The 22,550-nt window shown below is 49.4% G+C and overlaps 1 protein-coding gene and 1 pseudogene across 2 annotated transcripts in view; one reads left to right on the forward strand and one right to left on the reverse strand.

Moving 5' to 3' along the window:
• Positions 1-202: 202 nt before the first annotated feature.
• LOC118553777 (large ribosomal subunit protein eL29-like) overlaps positions 203-22,550 on the reverse strand; it is a 105,527-nt pseudogene continuing 83,179 nt past the window's right edge. Inside the window, exons 4-5 of the transcript XR_013449852.1 lie at positions 1,412-1,512; positions 203-1,053 (exon numbers count right to left, since the gene is read on the reverse strand). The product of XR_013449852.1 is annotated as a large ribosomal subunit protein eL29-like (transcript). The remainder of the gene's footprint in view (positions 1,054-1,411; positions 1,513-22,550) is intronic.
• Positions 11,420-21,174, forward strand: TEX35 (testis expressed 35). Its single transcript, XM_036120918.1, has 9 exons — positions 11,420-11,458; positions 12,219-12,269; positions 12,817-12,885; positions 13,841-13,897; positions 14,606-14,665; positions 19,079-19,143; positions 19,371-19,563; positions 19,932-19,975; positions 21,063-21,174. Exons 1-9 carry the CDS (start codon positions 11,420-11,422, stop codon positions 21,172-21,174), a joined length of 690 nt encoding a protein of 229 aa, XP_035976811.1.

Consider the following 22,550-nt stretch of genomic DNA (forward strand, 5'->3'; position numbering starts at 1 on the left):
ACAAAATTGTACCTCTTGATTGCCTCTAAGTCAACCTATGTGTTTTAAGGTGCACGCTCAATAAAATGCGTCTAAGTATTTGAGGATGCAGTCTGATCAGTTTTGCAGCGCGTATACACCAGTGGAACCCCCGCCACAGCTGGGTTCTGGAACATTACCAGCACCCCCGAACGTTCCCTCCTGCCCTTCGCCGCAGGCCCTGCCCCCACCCCAGCTCCAGGCTTTCTATTGCTATAGATTTGTTCTCTAGCATTTCGTTTGAATGGAATTGCCCTCAGTAGATTCGCCCATTCGTCCCATGTATCTGGAGTTCACTGCTCTTTGCTTCACTCTCCTGCTGGCTGCCTGTGGTCCAGTTGGGGGCCATTGTGCACAAAGCCTCCGTGAACATTCGTGAACAAGTCTTGGTGGATATACGTGCTCTCTCTTTTTTTTTTTTTTTGGACAGATCCTGCCGCGGGTTTCTTGGTACCCATAGCCCAGGAGGACAGCAGCCCCCCACAGACAGAAGCCCAGGGGTCACGCCGGTCCTCCCGTCCTCACGCTGGGAGGCAGAAGCCTCTATGCTGGAGCCTGCGTGGGGGCCTGGGCACCTGTGGGAGCCTGAGCCACAGCAGGACCTGCAGCCTGGGCCTTGGTTTGCGTCTTGGCCTTGGACTCTGGCCGGCAGAGCCCGAGACCCTTGGTAATGCCGCACAAGCATGTTTCCCCAGCTTGGGGTGAGTGATGCAGGCAAGTCGATTGAGCTTGCGGCTGCCGCTCTTTGGGATCTTGGGCTTGACCTCCTTGGGCTGGACGAGGGCCTTGGTAGCCTCGGCACGTGCACTCATGGCCTTGGCGTTGTTGGCCCACATCTTTTTCAGACCCTTCTTCTTGTGCTCCCTGGCAGCACGCACGTTCCCCAGGAACTTGGGTTCTACCCCTGATGAGAGTCATATCTTTGTGACTGGGGTCTCTTGATGCCGTTTCCGTGCCGTCTTCATGACTGGTTGTGCGTGGTGTGATTCTTGGACTTGGCCACGTCTGCACGGAAGCCGGCGGTGCCCGAAGCGCCTTGGACCGGAAGAGAAAGAGAAAGACTGGATATTATGTTCTTATTTCTTTGGGGTGGTGCCTAGGGGTGGGACTGCTGGGAAGCATGGTAAGATCTGTAAGCGGGTGCTATTAAGAAACGGCTAACTGTCTTCCAGAGTAGCTGTGTCATTCCCACTCCTGCCGAAGCACAGGAGAGTTCCGGTGCCTTTGCTACCGTGGTAACATTAATTATGACTCTGAGCTCTCCCTCTAGCAGGGGAGGAAGAAATTTAGCCTCATCTATTTTCAGGGCTATCCCCACAACACACACACAAACACACAAACACGTGGTGGGAGAAGAACGAAGCCTGGGTCTCACCTTGTCTACACCACTTACCACTGAGTTCTTCATTTTCCTGGATTATTTGACGTCTGCCAACCCCGCCATGGCTGAGCCCCACACAGCTGTTCCCCTGTGAGGTCCTTCTGCCCGGGGCACTAGAAGAAAAGCACAGATTAATAGCTAAAACTGTTATTCTGCCATATATAAAGCACTTAGCACAATCCCAGACCCATAGATGATGCTTAGTTAAGTCTTCCTCTCCCTTAATAGAGGGGGGAGTTGTTCTCTCCCCTGTGGAGATGCATTTTGAGCTGACGGCGAGGACTGGCACTGGGAGTATTACAGAGACAGCGCAGCTGCCCCCAAGAAGGCTCAGTCAGCTGTCTGGCCTGAGAATGGTCTACGGTGACCACTTGACTCCAAGCTCCTGCTGCACCTTGTTCCTGTTGTCGATCCCGCAGAGCCGCAAGCAATATTCCAGTTAATAAAGGGACATCTCCTAAGTGTGCTTGCTCGCCACTGGCCACCTTCTCCACCTCGAAAATGGGGCTCTGGGGTGAGAGGTTTTGACCTTTATTCCTGCTCGCTGTTATGAACCATTTATTCAGGTTGTAACCCAAATCCACGTCGACCATCTTCTGTTGCAAACGTAAGTCTCAGTGCCTGGCAACCAGGCAGCTGGTACACATATTGATCGAATAAATGAATGAATGAATCATGGACTGTGGGTGATTTTATGGATGTGGACATGACCTGTTGAAGTTAATCGTGCTCTGTGGGGCCATTTCTGCTTGAGGGAAACGTTCTGCCACAGCCAGCCTGTCTAATCCCTGCACACCTGGGGAAAGCAGTTGGGAACCTGGGGCAGGTCACTGAAGCCTTCCTTGGACACTTGGGTCCCTTGGAAAGAACCACCCAGGGTCCTCTGCTCTTGGGTGCCCCCTATGGGCCGGCACACAGTAATGGACATCCAGTCCTTCTTCCTTTATCCTGAAGAAACATTTTTCCTAGTGCCTAAAGGAAGATGAGCCCTTAGACTCTAAACTACCATTGAATGGATTTTTCATTTATTTTCCCCCTGGTTAAGTGCTGTTTTAATAACTAATCTTTTAAAAGAAATTCTACTTTATTCCTTTAAAAGTAAATATTTCAGCCAATAAACACATGAAAAAACCAGCTCAAGATCACTAATCATTAGGGAAATGTAAATCAAAACTGTTGTGAGATACCAATATACATTCATTAGGATGGCTACTATCAAAAAAACAGAAAACAGCAAGTGTTGGAGAGGATTTGGAGAAAAGGGAATCCTTGTGCTCTGTTGGTAGAAAGGCAAATTGATGCCGCTACCATAGAAAACAGTATGGAGGCCCCTAAAAAAATTAAAAACAGAAGTACCATATGATCCAGCAATCCCACGTTTGGGCATACACCCAAAGAATTGAAAGCAGTGGGGCACCTGGGTGGCTCAGTCAGCTGAGCGTCCGTCCGTCTGTCCGACTCCTGATTTCAGCTAAGGTTGTGATCTTGGGGTCTTGGGATGGAGCCCAGCCCCGGGCTCCATGCTCAGCAGGGAGACTGCTTGAGTTTCTCTCTCCCTCTGCCCCTCCCCCTTGCTCGCTCTCAAATAAATAAATCTTTTTTAAAAAGCACTGAAAGCAGAGACTCAGAGATATTTGTACATCCATGTTTATAGCAGCATTTATTCACAGTAACTAAAACGTGGAAGCAACCCAGCGTCCATGGAGGGAAGAATGGATAAGCAAAGTGTGGTATATACATACACTGGAATATTATTCTGCAGCCTTTAAACGGAAGGACATCCTGGAGGCACCTGGCTGGCTCTGTCAGTAGACTGTGCAACTCCTGATCTCGCGGTGTGAGTTCGAGCCCCCTGTTGGGTGTAGATATTACTTAAAAATAAAATCTTTAAAAAATAAAATAAAAGGAAGGACATTCTGATCCAGGCTACAACATGGATGAACTTTGAGGACATTATGCTAAATGAAATAAGTCAGCCAGGTGAAGACAAATATTGTATGATTCCTCTTAAATGAGGTACTTAGTCAAATTCATAAATATGGAAAGTGGAATGGGGGTTGCCAGGGGCTGGAGAAGGCGAGAAGGAAGAGTGACTGTTTAATGGGTACAGAGCTTCAGTTTTACAAGACGAAAAGAGTTCTAAATGTATTTAACGTCCCTGAACAGTACATTTAAATATGGTTGAGCTGGCAGATTTTGTGTATTTTACTACAATAAAAAAATTAGAAAAAAGGAAATGTCTCCTGAGTTAATATTTACATAATTTGATTCTTTTTCTTTTCTTTAACCTATTATGTGTATTATCTCCAATTTTGCTCGTATTATCTCTCAGGTTACTGAAGTCTTTTGGCTTCATGTTACTGTGTGTGCATGCAGGTCAGCCTTTTGGTTTGTTCTGTTCTGTTTCATGTCATTTTCTTCAACAATTCTTTCATCCTCTTAGTAAGTGCCGTGACTTCATAGATTCATTACTGATTTCCTTTCAATGTTTTATTTATTTCACTTTAAGTATGCAGTGAGGGGTTCCAGCAGGAGGGAGTTTTGGGGGTACACACCACATGCACCCACATATCTCTTTGCCAAATCTCCCCCACCCTCACCCCAATACACTCCTGGGTTTGATCCAGAGCTGTGGGGGGCGGGGGTGGGACTACAAATAAAAAAGAGGAATCACTGGTATCTCTGCTAAGTGCTGCTTCCCGCCCTGAGAGATCCTGGCCACGGTGTAAGGAGTGGAGGGCACTGTCCTCAGGAATGAGGGGACATGGGAGCAGCCACAGGTCACAAGGAGCAGGTCCCTCATCCTTTACATACTTTGCCTTATTTAATTCTAAGAGATAAAATTTAAAAGCCCCATGAGGTAGGTAGTTTATTATTACCCCATTTTCTGGAGAGGAAACCAGTTCAGGGTGCGTCAGAAACTAGCCAAGGTCATATAACGCATGTGGAGAGGCCCGTGGGGTTTGAAGCCAGGTCTGCATGATCCTCCGGGCCTGTGTCCCCCGAGGCTGCCATTGGCGGCCTCCCCTCGGGGCGGCTGAATCTGCTGGAGGCAGCGATGGAGTCCTCGCAAATGCAGGCAGGCTGGCCTCACGGCTCCTCCTTTCTCTCTTTAACCCCAATTTTGCAAATGTCAAGGGGGAAACGCTGACGTGGTCTGCGGCAGTCGGGACAGGCCACCCCTGGGCTCCCAGAGCCGGTGGTGGGTCCCCGCCCTCAGCTGAGGTGCCCGGGGCTGCCTGGGCTCCTGGCTCCCCCACCTAGCTCTGGGACTTCAGAGAACGATTTCATGTTGGAGCTACACAGCTTCCTCCTCCGTAAAATGGAAGCAACAGTAAGGCCCCCTTCTTAGGATAGTTACGTAGATGAAATAAAATCACACTCCAAGTGCTTGGTGAAGACCCTAGTTCTCTCACTATGGTGATTCTCCATCTCTGTGGGCGAACCCTTGGCTCTAGTTCAACCTGCAGGGGGGAAACCCTGGCGGGGGTGCCAGGAAATCATTGCACCACAGTCCATAGGCCCACAGCCCCTCTTCAGGGGAACCCTAAGTCCCTCCTCCCCAGTGGGACAGCCCAGTGGTCGTGCCGTGAGCCCCCGCCCTTCCGCAAGGACACGCGAGGCCAGGGGGCTGAGGCTTACCCGCACACCTGTTGGCCATTGACCAAGCTGTGCGCCAGGCCGAGGAGACGCAGAGGACTGCAGAGGCCGGGCAGGGCTCGGAGCTGGGTTTGCCCTCTTGAGAGCAGGTCTGAGAAGATGCTCAGAAGAGGGCCAAGACTGAGCATAGCCGTGCAGCCGTGGCCCAGGGCTGCCGGGGGAATCTGGAAAAACAGGATTCCCTGCTGAAAGGGGATCGGAAGGTATGGACAAATGCCCTCCTACTTGATGGTTTCCAGGGGACAAAGCACTAGGAGTGAGCAGAGGAGGTATGGCTCCGTTGGAATGGAGCCGAGCAGACGGAGAGTAATGCCTTCCCGGAAGACTTAGCCTTGATGGCGGCCTGGGGAGAAAGCTCTCCAACAAGGGGTAAGGGAGGAAGGAAGGCTCTGCTATCAGAGCAGCCGGAGGCTAGGGTCTGTGTGGGAGGAGCCTGAGAACCCAGGGCCTCCTGCTAGGACCGCCCTGGAAAGAGGTTCAGGAGGGCAGGGCCTGAGGCCAGGCCCGAGGTCAGTAAAGGCGGACAATAAGCTGTGTTCTGGGTGAAGTGACCGGTCAGGAAGGCAGGAGAGACAGGTCATGTGATGGTTAATCTTATGGGTCAGCTTGACGGGGCCAAGGGTGCCCAGATACTTGGTTGAACATTATTCTGGGGGTGGGGGGTGGTGTGTGAGGAGATTAGTATTTGAATTGGTGGACTGAATAAACCTGATTGTCCTCCCTAATGTGGGTGGGCCCCAGCCCACCTGTTGAAGGCCGAGGTCTAGTCCCATATACGATGCAGGTGTTTCCAACTCCACATCATTATCTCAAGACTATCCTTGGAGCAGCCTCTGGGAACAAGAAAGGCGAGCCGAAAGAAACCTTCCTCTCTGCCTGTCTGACTTCGAGCTGGGATATCAGTCTTCTGTGCTTGGAATGGAACTTAACCACTGGTTCTCCTGGGCCTCCCGCCTGCAGACAGCAGAATGTATGACTTCTCTGCCTCCATGATCACGGGAGCCAGTTCCTCAAAATGAATCTCTTCGTAGATAGATGGGTGGATCTACCTTAGGCAGATCTCCTATTGATTCTATTTCTCCGGAGAACTCTAATACAGGTAACCAAGTGGGAGACAAAATAGAAGGTGCAAAGAATGCCCGGGGGCGGCGGGGGGGGGGGTGCAGCAGGAAGGAGGTCAGGTCAGGCTACCAAGTGGAATCAGCAAGAACCTCCTCATAGATACCAGACCAGCACAGCAACGTCTCCTTCATGTAGACTTTGGGGTTTCCAGTTTCTAATTCTCCATGTCCTGAGAGCTGAGGGAGATCCATGTACAAAAACCTCAGGGCTGCTAGGTTTATAGATATCCCATTCTTTCCTGAGGTAGGAACCCACAGCACCTCTGAGAATATGTTACCTGCACACGGTCTGACATGGTGAAATATGAGCTTGACCCACACAGCTCAGAGGACACCTTGTTCTACACTGTTAGGGGCTGTGCAGATTTAAGTCCTGTCCAAACCGCTATATCTAGTGACAAGGCCAGGTGGAGGTGAACTTGGGCCAGATGGAGTAGAGAAAGCTGATTTGGTATGCGATGCACCTGCCGGGACAGGCTAGGCATTCTCTATGCTGGAAGGAGGACCCATCTGATGTTCCAGAGACGGGTGAACACCATCTAGGGCCCAGCATGGTTGGTTTGTAATCCTCCTGGGAGCTTCTTGGGTATAGTTTGAAACCAGCCCCTGTACTCGGGGCAGGGAGAGATGGAAGGAGGAGGCAGCCAAGGAGGTTAGCAGGTGGCAGGTATAATAAGTGAAGGGGTCAACTTTTGATGACCGTCCCCAACAGGGTGGTGCCCCTGATGGGTAGAGGGAACGCGTCATCTTCAGAGGTCCGGGCAGGTGTTGGCGTTAGGAAAGTCAGGCATGTGGTGGGTAACGTGGTGGGTCCTGTGCTCAGTTCTAGAGAAGAACCTGGCTCTAGAGGAACCAGGGCACTGGGAAGCTCACAAGGCCAGGAATGGGGTCCAGAAGAGCATGGGAGAGAACCAGCTCCAAGAACGGGCCAGGCCTCTCCTCTGGGCTCCCTCAGCTCCTGGGTCTACTGACTGTATTGTAAGTGCAATTCTACGGAGGCTTCTGTCAGCCGCATGACCGATGGGTTCCTAGCAGCCAGCACCATGTCTTAGCTGTCTCTGTGTCCCTGGTGCCCTGCAGCATGCTTGGCACACAGCAAGTGCTCAGTGAGTGTGTGCTGAAAGAACAGGGGACTCAGTGTGGAGCCCCCCAACATAGTGAACCAGAGCTGCTTGCTCAGAACCAGGCTGGCCTGGAGCCTGGATGAGCAGTCTGTGAGTGAGGTGTGGGGCTGAGATCCAGGCACGCCCCAGACTTCACGGTCCTCTGGCTGGGTTGTTGTGGTCATGGTTTCTAGAAGCAGGAGAAGGAAGGGGATCACTTTGTTTCAATCAATAATTAGACAAAAGTAAATGAACACTTGTATTTTAGGGGGCTCAGGAAATGAGTGTGGCTTGCTTTGGTGTTTGATTCCTTCCAAGCTGTCTTCCTTTGTGCTGTGATTTTCACCATGAGTTTTGCCACCCAGAGGAGCCATGTCACTTAACGCCTCCCTCCCTCAGCTTCAAGTAGGAGCCCAGGGCCCCAGAGTGTTTGTCTGTCACGTGGCCCAGGAGCACCCCAGAGCCCCGTGGTGAGAGGAGCCTGGGCGACAGACGGCTCTTCTGTAGGAAGAAGATGGGCAGGCTTGCAAATTTTTCCCGAGCAGCTGAACGACGTTTCTGGAGAAAGCACTCCCTGCAGAACCAACATACAGCATAACATGCTATCAACCTCTTGCAATGAAAAGGCCAGCCAAGGTGTCTTGATGGTATAAGAAGCTGAGAGCTTGGCTCCTTGCTCCTTAAGCCTATTTCCTCTTGTTCCTGGGAGAAACTCAGCCGCGTGTCCCAGCCTCCTTTGCAGTTAGGTGTGGCCTTGTGGTTGCGTTCTAGCCAAAAAAGTGGGAGCGAGCGTGGTGCAGGCTGCCCCCAGGACTAGCCCACAGAACTCTGCCATTTGCGATCCTCCATGTACCCCTTGTGAACCCTAGTCCCCAGAAGGCCAATCCAGAGAGGCCACTGTGCCGCTCAGGTGTATGGCTTCAGTGATCGATGGAATTTGGAGGTGTCAGAGGTAGAGAGGAGGCTTTTAGGGTCTGGGGTAGCAACCATAGAGAATCTCTGAGCAGGGACGCCAAAATAGGCAAGAGTATAATTGCTGTCCTCTATTTGGACTCCATCCAAAGAGAGTAAAGGGAGGCCAGCCAAGTAAGGAGGTCCCAGGAGCCATATTTAGCAGGAGAAGGGGAGCCTCTGACTGTTGGTGGCTCTTGCTTTATCTCACACAGCAGGCTGTTCTGTAACAGGTCCCCCCGGGTCCTGGAAGGCCCTGGCAAACATGTCCCTGTCATGGGGAATGCATAGGTAAAAAAAAAAAAAAAAAAAAAGCCTGCAATCCTCACACATTTGCTCTGACTTTTTACTTCTCATTAGCTGTATTGAATTATCTGGAGATTTACAATGATCTGTTCAGAATATTATGCATATATATATTTTAAGGATTTTTTTTTTTTTTTTTACAGGAAAGACAAAGCAGGCACTAGTCAGGGCAGGGGCAGAGAGAGAGGGACAAGCAGACTCCCCACTGGGCAGGGAGCCCTACACAGGGCTCAATCCCAGGACCCCGTGATCATGACCTGAGCCGAAGTCCGATGCTTAACCGACTGAGCCACCCAGGCGACCCCAGAATATAATATTTTGTTCCTGAAATAGAGGTACTAGAAATTCATGATAGAAACTAGATGTAATTTTTTCATAGAAACAATGTAATAGGATTATGATTCTAGCCAAGGTCTGACACAATATTTATAGAAATGATCAGAAATTGCATAGTAACGAATGTGTCAGTGACAGACCTCCCCTGGCACATCAGTCAAGTAGGACAGTGCAGTAACCAATCCCAGTAAAGCTCCAAAAAATGTATGAGAGAGGTTCCCTGGGGCCAGGAAGCAGAGAGCCCAGACGCTCAGTGTGTCTGCGGGCTATTGTAGGGTGAACTGTCCAGGTCATCTGTGTTGAACCATGTCAGTCCACGGTTGACTGGAGACCCCAGCTGTCAGGCTTCTAGGCACCTTTATGAAATATTCTGTCCTCAACAAAGGGCTTTGGAACACTGGGTCATCTCTGGAATCACAAGAGGCCAAACTCAGAGGCCCAAGGCTATTTTTAAATTCTCCTTCCCCCACCACCAGCCTCCCATACAACGTTGTCTTCATAAAACCGGAAAACCAAAACCTTTGTAAAGAAAAGAAAGTTCAATTGACACAATTTGGAGAAAAGAGACATGTGGCCGCTGCTTTCTCTCTGTTGTGAATACCCCTTTTCCACCGAACTCGCATCGGAACATCTGTGGGCTTTATGCTCCCTGCCCTTGTCCCAGTGAGTTTTGCCATGAAGGGGGTTTAGGGAAGGAATACCTGGCATTCTTCAGGTAAGAACAGCCTATGGCTTGCATAGACCCAGTTCCATCAGAGCAATATCCGGTGTCACGATGGTGCCTCATGCCATCGCAAAATCTCACAGGAGAAGAAAATAACACGAGATTATGGATTTCCTCAGCCCTTCCAGAACGCACTGATAACAACAGTGATGTATTTGGACGCGTGACTAGTACATGCTGTGAGGAGGCAAAAGCCGGGAGCCGCAGGTCAGTTGTTATCACCTGTTCAATGATGAGAATTATAGATGTATCATTTATAAAGCAGTTTTACGAGACCCTGATTTCTTTTAGACCCAGTTTCCCCACACACAGGCCAGTGGGCTCATGGGTTATGCTTGGCTTGCAGGAGGCGCATTTAGCAGCTGCTCAGCCAAGCAAAGGAAACTTTGCTGCAGGTCCAGGAGGATCTCAAGCCCAGACCAAGAGGAGACGGTGCCCACTTCCACCGGGGCTGGTAAATGTTGAGATGGAGTTTGCCATTTTCCCTGCGGTTCCCTGCTCAAGCCTGCAGGATCTTTGGGAACTTGTGGAGAGAGGGCCTTCCTGCTCTGTGGCCGGCAGATCTGAGAGGACAGAGTACCTGGAACCTGGAAGTTTCTCCCCTCATTGACTAGCAGGAAGAGGCGCCTAGGAAGCTCACCACCCCTCTCCCCTGCTGAACAGAGTGATAGACACTTCTTCCTTTGGTTGTGATGGACTATGAGCAACAGCCGTCAGCAGGTGGGGGGCTCTGATACAAGCCCCTGAGAAATGCCACAGCTCCCAGGGAGGTGCCCGCGATCCAGCCTCTGGGAGGGACAGGTGCTCGTGGTGTGTGAGCGGGAGGGCAAGGGCCCAGCTGCCCATGCGATTTGCGGCCCTTCCTGCGCCCCTGGGCCGTCTGTCCTCAGATTTCGCACGTTGGCCGTTTTGATTGCAGCTACTCCTTGAAATGAGAGGGGAGGAGGTAGAATGCCCAAGAATACCAAGAAAAGAGAAATTAGGCTCGCAAGCCAGATGCTGAATGATTTTTAGGTCCCACAAGAGGCCAGGATCCTTGGACTCTTCAGGCACAAATTACAACCCCCCGTCAGAATGGCCTCAGTATCCTCCTCACCCCCAGACGCTTCTCATCGTCAGCACTGTCCACGCTTTGCTTCTTGCTCCAACCCTCTTGCAGGATGATAGAGGAGCCGAGGGACGGGACTGGGGTGGTGCAGGGGAGAGAGGGGCAGGGCCAGCCATGCAGGTGGACCAGGGTGTCAGAAGCCATCCTGCTAGGGTTGGCACCCCCTCACCCCGCCCCCCCCAGGTTAGCACGGTACATGCCCCTTGAACCAGAGGGACTTCGCGGGGTCTCAACCCAAGACAGCTCTGGAGCCAAGGAAGCGTCTGTCCACATGGGGACATCAGGGCAGAACCTTGTGCAGACTCGGGGGAGAACCAGCAGTTTGGGGCAGATACCTCCTGGTAGGTAAGTCCCGCTGGGAGAGGAGAGAGCAGCTTGTACTTCTGGTGAGGTGTGCCTTCCGCACGAGGCCAGTCCTCAGCAGGGGGTTCTGCAGGAGCGCCCGTCTCCCCCTTGCAGGAGGGAAACCTCGTGGCTTCGGAACCCGCCCTGTCCCTCACGCAGTGGCTGAGGCCCCCTCGGCTCGAAGCTGTGGTGACACTCCCTGCCAGCAGGCGGGACCTGGGCATTGTGACCTCAGCTGTTCTGCACACAGAGAGGTGGTCATCCTGCCCTTACCTTGGCCTGTAATCTGCATAGGACAGTGGCCTGGTCACAGGGGCCCATTGTGGGGAGGTTGGGAAGTTAAAGAACACTCTGGCCTCCTCCATCATGTCGGCCAAGAAGGCAGAACTGAAGAAAACAAGCCTGGTAAAGGAGAAACACTGCTGGACAATGTGGGGCTTCTCCGAGTTCCTGCTGGCCAGGGCCGTGGGGTGGGGGTGGGGGTACAGAGAGCTCTCTGATGAATCCTTCTCGGCTCTTCTTTCTCTGCTCTGACCTCCAAGTGGCCTCTCAGCCTGGAAGGAGGGTGGGACTAATCCGTGGCCTGGGGGCGGGAAGGAAAGAGGCCTCTGCTGACTCCCTGCAGGACAAAGAGCAATGTAATAGCCCCAGCACCTCTAGCCACCCCCGGAGCCGCGTCCCCGGCCGGGCCCATGCCAGGCCCCATTGAAGGGCTCGTCCATGGCACACAAGCACCGTGTTAGATGATACGATTCGGGCCCCCGATTTGCAGATGAGAAATGGGGGCTCAGAGGGAGTAAATAACTCCCCGGGTGGCACAGTCACAAGCAGCTGAGGTTAGGGTGTGAGTCCGTCTGTCTCCAAAGCCTGAGCTCCTGAAATAATACCCACGCGGTTTCCATAAAGTTATCTCCAAGGGCTTTCCCCGCTCAGGCCCCCAGCAGGGAGAAAGAGGCCTGCGGACCGGGCAGGTGCGTGCTCAGAAAAGGAAGATAAGCTGACAAGGTCTGGGGTGTCCTGACTCAGGTCCTGTGGGGGGGGGGGCTGAGGTCAGGTGCAGGAGGGCAGGCAGGGGTGGACGGGGGGCCTCCCGAGAGGGCTAGTGTGACCCCCTCCAGTCCTGAGGCCCGACAGGCGGCGGACCGCCAACCTCCTCCCTCCACAGAACAAGAACTATAAGGCAGTGTGCCTGGAACTGAAGCCAGAGCCGACCAAAGTAAGAAGCTTTTTTGAGGCCATGCCGGCAGCCAGGCCTGAGACCCGTGGGGAGGTGACTTGGAGTCAGGGGTCATTTGCTGTTCCTGGTGGCCAAGACCTGTCCCAGGTGCTGAGGAATACACGCGAGAGAGACAAGCTCTCAGCTCTCACAGAACTTCACGCTAGTAACTAATGTGACACAGAATAAATAAGGAAAACTCAGTAGTGTCACCTGCTAGGCAGACAATTAAAATAGGGAGGCAGGGCCCTGGGCTCAGCATGAAGCCTGAGGAAGGGCGCTGTGGGCGGAGGAAGGAGCGCATGCAAAGTCCCTGAGGCAGGAATGGGCTTGGCTGTTCAGGGGGCCAGGAGGGCAGTGGCGTGATGAGGTGATGAGCTCCGAGTGAGAGGAGAAGGTGGCGGGAACTGCTTCCTAGGCGGGGCCACCAGCTCTCACCTCCGTCCCAGCCCGAAAGGAGGAACGGAACCTCGGGGGGATCTCTCCTGCCTCGTCCACCCCACACCTGCAATTTCCAATGTTCTGTGTTTCTGCTTCCCACCAACAGACATATGACTACAAAGGAGTAAAACAAGAAGGGCCGTTTACCAAACCAGGAGGGACGCATGAGCTAAGGGTAGGTGTGCCAGCCCAGGGGACGGGGGCGGCAGGGCACAGTCGCGATGTGGGTCCCCCACCCACGGCTGGGGCAGGTCCCCTGCTGGCGTCTGGGGCTCTGCCCCAGGACCCATGGCTTTACTCCCTCCGCAGCTTTTTGTTTTGTTTTAACTCTGTATTTTGAACTAATTTCAGACTTATGGAAAATTTTCAAAAAATTGGGCAATGAATTCTAGTGTACCTTTCACTCAGATTTCCCAAATGTTGACATTTGATCAGGGTTCTCTCTCTCTCTCTCCCTCTCTCTCTCTCTCTCTCTCTATATATATATACATTCACACACACACATATGTATAATATAGGTTTCCTCAATCATCTGGGAGCATGTTTCTCAAATTTCAGTGTATACTGTCTAAAAACAAGAACAATCTCTTACATAACCACAGTACAGTGATCAAAATATCAAAGTCGGGACATGAACATTGATTCAGTACTTAGTCTATTTGTACCAATTGTTCCACTAAGGTCTTTCCTAACAAGAAAAAACAACTGTTTTGATGTGGGATCCAATCCAGGCCCACACATGGTCTCTAGATTCCATGTCCCTTTAGCTTCCTTCCAACTGGAATAGCCCTTGAACCTTTGTTTTTTGGGACATTGTCATTTATGAGGATTATAGGTCATTTATTTTGCAGACTGACCCTTCATTTGGGTGGTCTGATGCTCCCCGGTGATTAGACTTGACTGCACATTTTTGGGGGTCACATCATGGAAAAAAGGCGTGCCCTTCAGTGCATCTTATTGGGTGGCACATGATGTCTCCATGTCCCACTCTCCCATTTTCTTAACAGCATCTTTTCCTTCCCCCCTAGCGGGAGCCATCTCTCTGTTCCTCCTCATTAGCAATGCCCCAGGATCTTCCTTCCATCCAAGACATTTCCTTACTCCTTCTCTTCCCTGTTTTATTTCCCCAGAATGAACTCAGGGAGGTGAGGGAAGAGCTCAAGGAAAAAATGGACGAGATCAAACAGGTAACAGGGTGAGACTTTTCAGGACATGGAGGAAAAGGGTAGCACCCAGGAAAATGCAGTGCTGGACTCTGAATAGTGAGGGGAATCAGGAATTGCATGGAAAAAGCCTCAACCTAACTCAGCCTGATCTCCTTCAGTGTTTCGGTGCTGTGCAGCTTAGGATATCTAGTTCTTGTTTGATGCTTAAACCCAGCTTTTCAATGCCAAGAACTCTCTAAGGTGTCACATTGAAGGTTGAGGAGATAGAACCTTAGTGACAGAGTGAGAGGGACTGACGGGAAAGTGGGGGCAGTCACAGACCAGTTCCATTCTCCTTACCCCACTCCTCCCCTTGATTATGCCACAGAGAAGGAACTTTCTTGTTGCTTCTTGGATGGAACCACCTATGGCAAACTCATGAAGAGAGGGAGTGCATAAGCAAGGAGGTGTACAGGAAGCTGTGGTCTGAGCTCTGAGCTCCACTCAGAAGCCTCGCAGTAGCTAGATCTAAGCCCCGCCAAGGCTGGTGGGGGGTGGGAGGCTTCATGCTACATGCATCCTCATCCCTTCGTAGACTCCGTGGGAAGAAAAGGGCTTAGATAGGCCACGACACGTCCACTCCTTGAGCTTTATCCAGCTCATTCCAGAGGATCAGCTGCTACCTTTTTTAAAATGCCACTGAGACGGCTCCAAAGTTGTAATATGTGCTGTGCCTTTCTTCTTCATTAGATAAAGGGCATAATGGACAAGGATTTTGATAAACTCCAGGAATTCGTGGAGATTATGAAGGTGAGCCTTTACTGAGCTCTTTCCATGGGCCGGTACCATACTAGAAAATACAGAAGGAGGTGCTAGACCCTGCCCTGTAGCCACTTACAGTCTAGTAGGAAGACCCAAACTCTATGGAAAGAAGGAAATAGCAAGTACCAAGCTACATGATAATTGGAGTTAATTAGGAGTCTGGAGAAATAAGGAATGAATGTGGGCTGGGGTAACCAGACAAATCCTTACAAAGAAAGTGAATCTTAGGTGAGCTTTGAAGGCTACGTTGGAAGCTTAATGCAAATCTAACCAAAAGCCCAGTAAGATTAGTTTTGAACTCAACAATTACTAAGAGGACCATCTAGACTCTAGAATAGTGGTTCTCAAACCTTGATGTGTGTTGGAATTTCCTGGAGCATAAATAAAATAGAGCCCAGGTCCTATTTGGAGGGGGCTTAGACCCTTGGATTTTTTTCACATTCCCCAGATGAAAATTTGAGAACCACTGATGTGGAAGCATAAATAGGCAAAGGCAGGTATCTTTAAATTTTGAAGAGTTACAAGGGGGTACTACCCCCATCAGATATATAAAATTCATACAAAGCCACAATAATCTTGTCTAGATAACTAGCCAAATGAACAAAACCAGTGTAGATAACCCTGTAACAACCTCTCCACCAGAGATACCTGGGAGGATTTAAAAAATCAGTATACCCAGTCCCTGGCCCAGATGGACTGAATAAAAATCTCCAGGGTGGGCCATAGTTGCCTAAAATTCTCAAAGCGATTCTGATGCTTTCCCCTGGATAACAACCAGATCCTAAACACTTTAGCAGCAGCTATTAACCTTGGCTGCACAGCGCAATCACCTGTATTGTGGCTTTGACCTTCTACCCAGGCTGCACCCCAGAACAACGACATCCGAGCCTGTTGAGATGAGGTCCAGGCATCAGTATGTTTAAAGATCACCAGGTGATTCCATTGCACACTCAAGGTTGGGAACCGCAGTTCCATAAAATTTAAAAGATAATAAAGATGATTTTTAAAATGTTAGAAGAAAAGGATTATGTATTCATATTAAGAACATTGCTGGATTATATGAAGATAAACTTAATTCAGTTAATATTGTAAAAACTGAAATAGTCCATTAAGTGAATTTAAATAATGAAAACCAATAAGAATAAATTATATATAAATATTTAACTGGATGGTCTAAATACAACAGAAGAAATCACAAAGGAAATATTGATATATTTAACAATATAAAAATTTAAAAATCGTAACAGGAAGTTACCATAAACAGAATTAAAAAGCAAACAACAATTTGGGGGAAATAATTTTCTACAAATACAATAAACATCTATAAAAGTTTTTTATCTGTAACATATAAAGCTCACACAAATCAATAAGAACCAAATAGGAAAATGGGCAAAGGGTATGAACAAACCACAAAAGAGAATACAACTAAAAAGCAACACATATATTTAAAACGTTTACCTTGTGCATAATCAATTAAATGCCAAATGAAAACAATTCTTAGGTCATTGTCACATTCAACTAAGTGAAATTTTTAAGATTTTAATTACTTACGTATTTGAGAGAGAGAGCGTGGGTGTACAACACTGGGGGGAGGGCACGGAGAGAGAGGGAGAGAGAGATTCCCAAGCAGACTCCCTGCTGAGCGTGGAGCCTGATGCAGGGTTCCAGCCCAGGACCCTGAGATCATGACCGGAGCTAAAATCAAGAGTCAGACACTTGGGCGCCTGGGTGGCTCAGTTGGTTAAGCGACTGCCTTCGGCTCAGGTCATGATCCTGGAGTCCCGGGATCGAGTCCCGCATCGGGCTCCCTGCTCAGCAGGGAGGCTGCTTCTCCCTCTCCCACTCCCCCCTCTTGTGCTCTTTCTCTCTCTCACTCTCTCTCTCAAATAAATAAATAAAATCTTTAAAAAAAAAAAAAAAAAGAGTCAGACACTTAACCAACTGAGCCACCCAGGCGACCAAATAAGTGAAATTTTAATTTATGACAATTATACAACAATGCAGAAATGCTCTTATACTGCTGATCAGAGTGTAGGTTAGTACAACATTGGAAGGGAATTAGATAATAGGTATCAAAAAAGATCAAACCCCTTGACTTATCAATTCCTCTTCTCACAATTTAACCTGTGAGAATAATCAGAAATACTAGCATGGGTATATGTAAAAAGATGTTCATCACAGGATTATTTATAATAGCAAAACTTTGGAATCCACGGTTTTCAACAGTAGAAGAATAGCCATATAAATTAGGGTATATCCATAGAATGAAAACTAGGAACTATTGGGAACAGTGTTTAGAAAGAATTCTTACAGGTGTACCTGGCTGGCTCAGTCGGCAGAGCACGTGACTCTCAATCTCAGAGTTATGAGTTTGAGCCTCATGTTGGGCATCGAGCCTACTTTAAAAAAAATAATAAGAGCAATGCCATGGTTGAGTTAGATGTTAACATTAAGGGGAAACTGAGTAAAAGGTATATGGGAACTCTTTGTACTGTCTTTGCAACTCTCAGTAGAGCCCAAAATATTTCAAAATAAAAAGCTTATTTAAAAAAATAGAATGCTTATAATGAGAAGTAAAAAAGCAAGATATAAGTAATCTGTACAGGCTGATTTCAGTTAAGTGAAAAAAAAAAAACAACTAAGTAAATATTTAGAAAAAAGACTAGAAAGAAATATACCAAAAGGGTTAATAGCAATTATTGCTACGTGATGAGATTAATTTGTTCTTTTATATTCCTCTATATTGTCCAAATTTTCTACAAAGGGCGTGTATTATTTCTATATTAAGATGCAAACACAGTGTTTTGTTAGTGGGCAGGACTGGGGATTGAAAGGCACAAAGGAGGCTATTTTGGGCACAGGAACAGCTTGCGCACAGCATGGAAGCAGGATGGACGTGAAGTGTATCACGGTCAGTGGGGAGATCAGTCATGCAAGTGGGATCATCTGGGGAAGCTGTGAGAAGTAAAATAGAATGGGCACAAAGGCAGTAGATAATGAAGGCTTTTGAAAGACAGGCAGACAGGTTGGGACTTGGTTGTGTAAACAGTAAGAGACCTCTGGAGATTCTTAATCAAAGAACATGCTAGAGGCAGCACTTCAGAAAGGCTGAGCGGGCAGCTGTTTGCAGGTGGCCCCGGGCAGGGCGGGCGGGAGAGCAGGGGTGGGGGCCGTCTGGAGCAAGACATCAGGCAGGAAGCCACTTCCCCACTCAAGATGAGGGACGCTGGACCAGGTGTGGGAACAGAAGGAAAACAGTAAATCTGAAAGATGCATCGAAGGAAAAATAATATTCTTGGTGACTGGTGCAACAAAGAGAATGAAGGAGAAGCAAGCATCCATGACCCCAAAGGCAATCCAGACAGGTAGAAGAAAGCGGTGACCATGACAAGGACAGGTGGCAAAGAGCTGATTTAGAAGAGGAAACAAGGAGATCACTTTGGGACATGAGTTTGAAGTAATAGTGAGACTTCTAAGAATGGGGGACATTTTGACTCTGATAATTTGAACCCAGGGGGCATTTCCACTTCAAGGATATTTTCGCTGTATTTACGAGTACAGCTACTTTATTCAAAATGTATAGCACTTAAAAATGCTTTTCAAGAAGGTATTTTTGAAATCCTCTCCACCCAGACAGTATGATTCCTTGATCAGTTTTCTACCACAGATCTGTAAAGTCTTGCCAAATCTTTCATTTTTTTATTAAATTATGTTTTGAAGCAAATTATATTTCATTTATATTTTATAATGGTCAAGCCAACCCTGTGTTTGTCCGTAACAGATACGATCGGTGATGACATCTGCCATCTTAGACATTCTCTTGTGACCACTGTTTCCATGCCAAGTTTTCCAGATCCAATTTTACAGATCTAAACTCGCCAAGAGGATTTTACTCTTCTTTCCGTTCTTAGTAAATGATAAACGTGAGGTGCCATTTGAGCTACTGTTTCTTTTATGTTGACCATTTCTGCCAGAAATCTGGTTAAAGAAGAAGCAAATGTACATGCACAGGATCTGGGTGCAGGGGTCAAAACATTGGAGTCAAAAGTGTCTTTGAGGGGTGGGTCACAAGATTTATTTTCTCAGCTTCATCATTTTATAGGCATGGAGCCAAAGCAGATAATGGTCTCATCTAAGTGTGGGATCAGGGAAAAAGATTTCCTGTCCTCTGACTCCTCTGGAGACTTTGGAGGAGCCCCTGATGACCCTGCCTGTGCTTTGGCCTCATCATGGAATGGGGGAGGGGCAGGGAAGAGGAGGCATGTATCCCCCAAGGCCAGTGAGGATTCTTGAGGAAGGAGGATGCTGAGGTCATCTCTGAGTGGTTGGCAGAGACGCAAGAGAAGAGGATTTCCAAAGCCCTTCAAGATGATCATTCTAGCTTTGAATTTTCTCTTGAAGGAAATGCAGAAGGATATGGATGAGAAGATGGATGTTTTAATAAATATACAGAAGAACAGCAAGCTGTAAGTGTAACCTGCACCCATCTCTCCTCATCCCTAAAGAATCTCCTCCCTTCACTTTGCTAAGTGTCCTCAGGTCTGGAGGACTCTCAGACTCTTCACGGTCCTGTCTTGGTTTCTGTTACCCCAGTGGCTTGGGGTCAAGGTCTTCCCTGGCCACCCACGCTATGGTTATCTCCTTGTCATGTTGGAAATTATTTCCCCAACTCTGCCCCTCCCTGAATCCCCAGTCCCCTTAGAAGAGGGCCAAAGGAACAGCAGGAACTCAGGCTGGTAGGAAAAATAGACACAGACCCACAGCTCCGGCTCAAGAAGATGGATGGAGCTGATGGAACACCACTTTCTCTTCACAAGAAGATGATGGCACTACAAAAACCAAAAAAGGACCCTCTGGATTCCCTTCATCAATGCGGGCCATGCTGCGTAAGTGAAGCCTTACCTCCCCCTTACTCTGGTGCTACCCCCCAGTCTCCTGCTGCTCCTTGATGCCCCCCTCCCCCCGCGCCGGGTCCTCTCGCTCCCTTACCTCTTGCAGTGAAGGGATGGGTTCCGCCCCTCTACTGGCCCCGATGCCTCCCTAGCCCGGAGCCCTCTCTGGGATCCTGCCCTCTAGGCCCGGGGAGATTTCGAAGCCATGCCCAAGTAATACCCAACCCTGGATGTGCCTGCTCCCAAGTACCACTGTATTGTTCTGTCCTTTCCTATAGTAAGACCCGATGAGGTGCCCAGCAGGCTGGCCACCTTGGACCAGGGAAAAATGATCTTTCTTGTGCCGTTTCTGTCCTCTACAGGAAAAATGTTTGTTGTGTGCCCTAAAGAACAACTACAATCAGGGGTAGGTAGACCCCCGTAAGAAGTCCTTGTCTCAGCCGGGTGCCCCATCATCCCAAAGGCAGTGGGCTCAGGCTGCGTTTGTGTCACATCCCACCTGTGGTCATGCAGACTCTGCCCCCCCACCTCATCCACTCAGTTGTAGAGGACATGGCACCAGGCAGGAGGGCTTGGGGACCCCAGCCAGGAGACTGCTGCCCAGAGGCTCCCGTGGAGGGGGTGAGGGGGGTGCCTCACTGGCCGCTGAGCTGACCTTGCTTCCTATTCCTGCCTGTCTCTCCCCCTCTAGCAGCAGAAAACTTCCATATCAGGCCTGGCCACCCTTTTCATCCTTGGCTTCTGGAGCTGCTATCTGATTTATCTGTACTTCCATCCCTATGTGGTGGAGGACATGCTCCCAACCTAGGGCCGCTGCAGAACCCATCAGCAGCTCCGGTTCCCCCCCCCCCCCCCCGCTGCCGCCCCAACACTTCGAGCTGCACGGCAAAGGCTTGTGGCCCTCGGACCTACCACCCTGCCCCAGGCCTACCCCCACCCGGAGATTAAAATCTTCGTTTAAAGCCAAAGCAGGTATCACTGGTTTGAATATCAGCCCCAAACTTCAGTGTGCAAGAGTGTCACTTTTTTTGTTGTTCTAGATCCCCATAGTTCAGACTCCGAGTCCTCTTTCTCCTTCCTGCCGCATCAGTGGGAAATTCTGTCCTGGCCATTCTCAGGGTCATCCCCCTTCCCTTCCGATCCCCCTCCACTCTGCCTGGTTCTGCAAAGGTCTCCAAGGTCAAAAGAGGGGGGAGGCCCCAAGGATAACAGCTGCTCGTCTGTGTGGTTGCAGCTGAGACCCCTATGGCCCTACGCACCTTCTCCCTCTGTGTTCTTCGTTCCTGCACTATGTGCAGGGTGGCGAGACCCAAGAGTCTTGGGTGAGTGGGGACCCCTGGGCCTGGGGTCTAGCCTGCACTGCTTCCCTTGAGGTCTTGTCTTGGGCAGAACTCAGGGCCCCGTTTTTCCTAGGAACTTCATCCCCTTCGTGGGCTCTGGGGATCCACCTGCCCCACCCTCCTGATGGTTTCCTGTCCCCCGACCCAAAAGAGACATATCCCTTCAAAGGCTTTAGGCCTTTTCAAGAGTGGGGATGAGCCGGTGACCTCCAACTGCTCCACTCTGTGTCCTGCCCCAAATACCCTAACTTGGCCACTAGCTTGAAATGAGAGCAAAGAAAGATACAGAGAAAACAATATCTCAATAAATTCTCCTGTCATCTGGTGGATTCTTTGGGTTTAGTTTAATGGAGGAGGACTCGGTAGGATTCCATATTTTATTTCACACCAGCTTTCTTTTTTCATCTCTTTGCTAAGTTGGCTGCTTAGACTTTTAGCCAGTCTAGTGAATAATTGACCACGTTCTTAATGGCCGCATAATAATGAGCCATGTATCGGGTTTCTTTCTTTTTTTTTTTTTTAAAGATTTTATTTATTTATTTGACAGAGAGAGAGAGATATCACAAGCAGGCAGACAGGCAGGCAAGAAGGCAGAGGGAGAGGGAGAAGCAGGCTCCCTGCTGAGCACAGAGCCCAATGCCGGGGCTCAATCCCAGGACGCCGGGATCACAACCTGAGCCGAAGGCAGACACTTAACCATCTGAGCCACCCAGGTGCCCCTTGGGTTTCTGATCTACATTTAACAAACAAAACCCAAAACAAAACCTAGGCCTTGCCCTCAAGGAGCTTATAGCTTTAAAGGAGACATGGTAAACATGTTTATTAAAAATATGGACCATATACAAATAAGGACAATAATCATAGCATGTGATGAAAGCAAAATGATTTAGAAATGGGAAAAAGGGTGGGTGTAGATTGCTCACGTCCTATTGCTGCCATAACAGATTACCACACATTTAATGGCTTACGACAATGCAAGCTGGGTCCAAAATGGGTCTCATGGGGCGAAAGTCAAGGTGTTGGCAGGCCTGCATTCCTTCTGGAGGCTCTAGGGGAGAATCTGTCTCTTTCAGCTTCTAGAGGCTGTGCCTGCATCCCTTGGCTCATGGCCCCTTCCATGGTCAAAGCCAGCAATGGCCAGCCAAGTCTCCCTCATTCTGCATCACTCTGACCCTGATTCTTCTTCCACCTCTTCTTTCCACTGGTAAGGTCCCTTGTGATTACCCTGGGCCCACCTGGATAAGCCAGCCTACTCCTACTTCAAGGTCAGCTGATGAGCAACCTTGCTTCCCCTTGGCTACATAATACAACATATTTGCAGGTTCTGGGGATTAGAACATGCACATCTTTGGGGGCTGTTATTCCACCTACCACAGGGGACTCCCCAGAGCCTGTCCCTGGACTTCCAAACCTTCAAACACTTGGGGACACCGCATTGTGTAGTTCTAGGCTGTTGTAATAGACCCACAAATCCTCCATGCTCTTTCAAGAGGAGCTGTATTCCTCTCCTCTCAAGCGAGGGTGGGACACAGTGACCTGCTTCGAATGAGGAGAATATGGCAAAAGGGTGCCGCCTCCAAGACTAAATCATAAGTGACATGTGGCTTCATCTTGCTCTCAGATGCGCGGTCTGGATAAAGC

The sequence above is a fragment of the Halichoerus grypus genome, chromosome 7 (genome assembly GCF_964656455.1).
Source record: "Halichoerus grypus chromosome 7, mHalGry1.hap1.1, whole genome shotgun sequence".
Lineage (NCBI taxonomy): Eukaryota > Metazoa > Chordata > Mammalia > Carnivora > Phocidae > Halichoerus > Halichoerus grypus.

What these genes read in the sequence shown, in the direction of transcription:
- TEX35 (XM_036120918.1), top strand. Translation starts at nt 11,420, where the DNA reads ATGTCGGCCAAGAAGGCAGAACTGAAGAAAACAAGCCTG. An exon ending in ATACAGAAGAACAGCAAGCT is followed by an intron (nt 19,144 to 19,370) that starts GTAAGTGTAACC and finishes CTGAATCCCCAG; the next exon opens with TCCCCTTAGAAGAGGGCCAA. An exon ending in AAGAACAACTACAATCAGGG is followed by an intron (nt 19,976 to 21,062) that starts GTAGGTAGACCC and finishes GACCCAAAAGAG; the next exon opens with ACATATCCCTTCAAAGGCTT.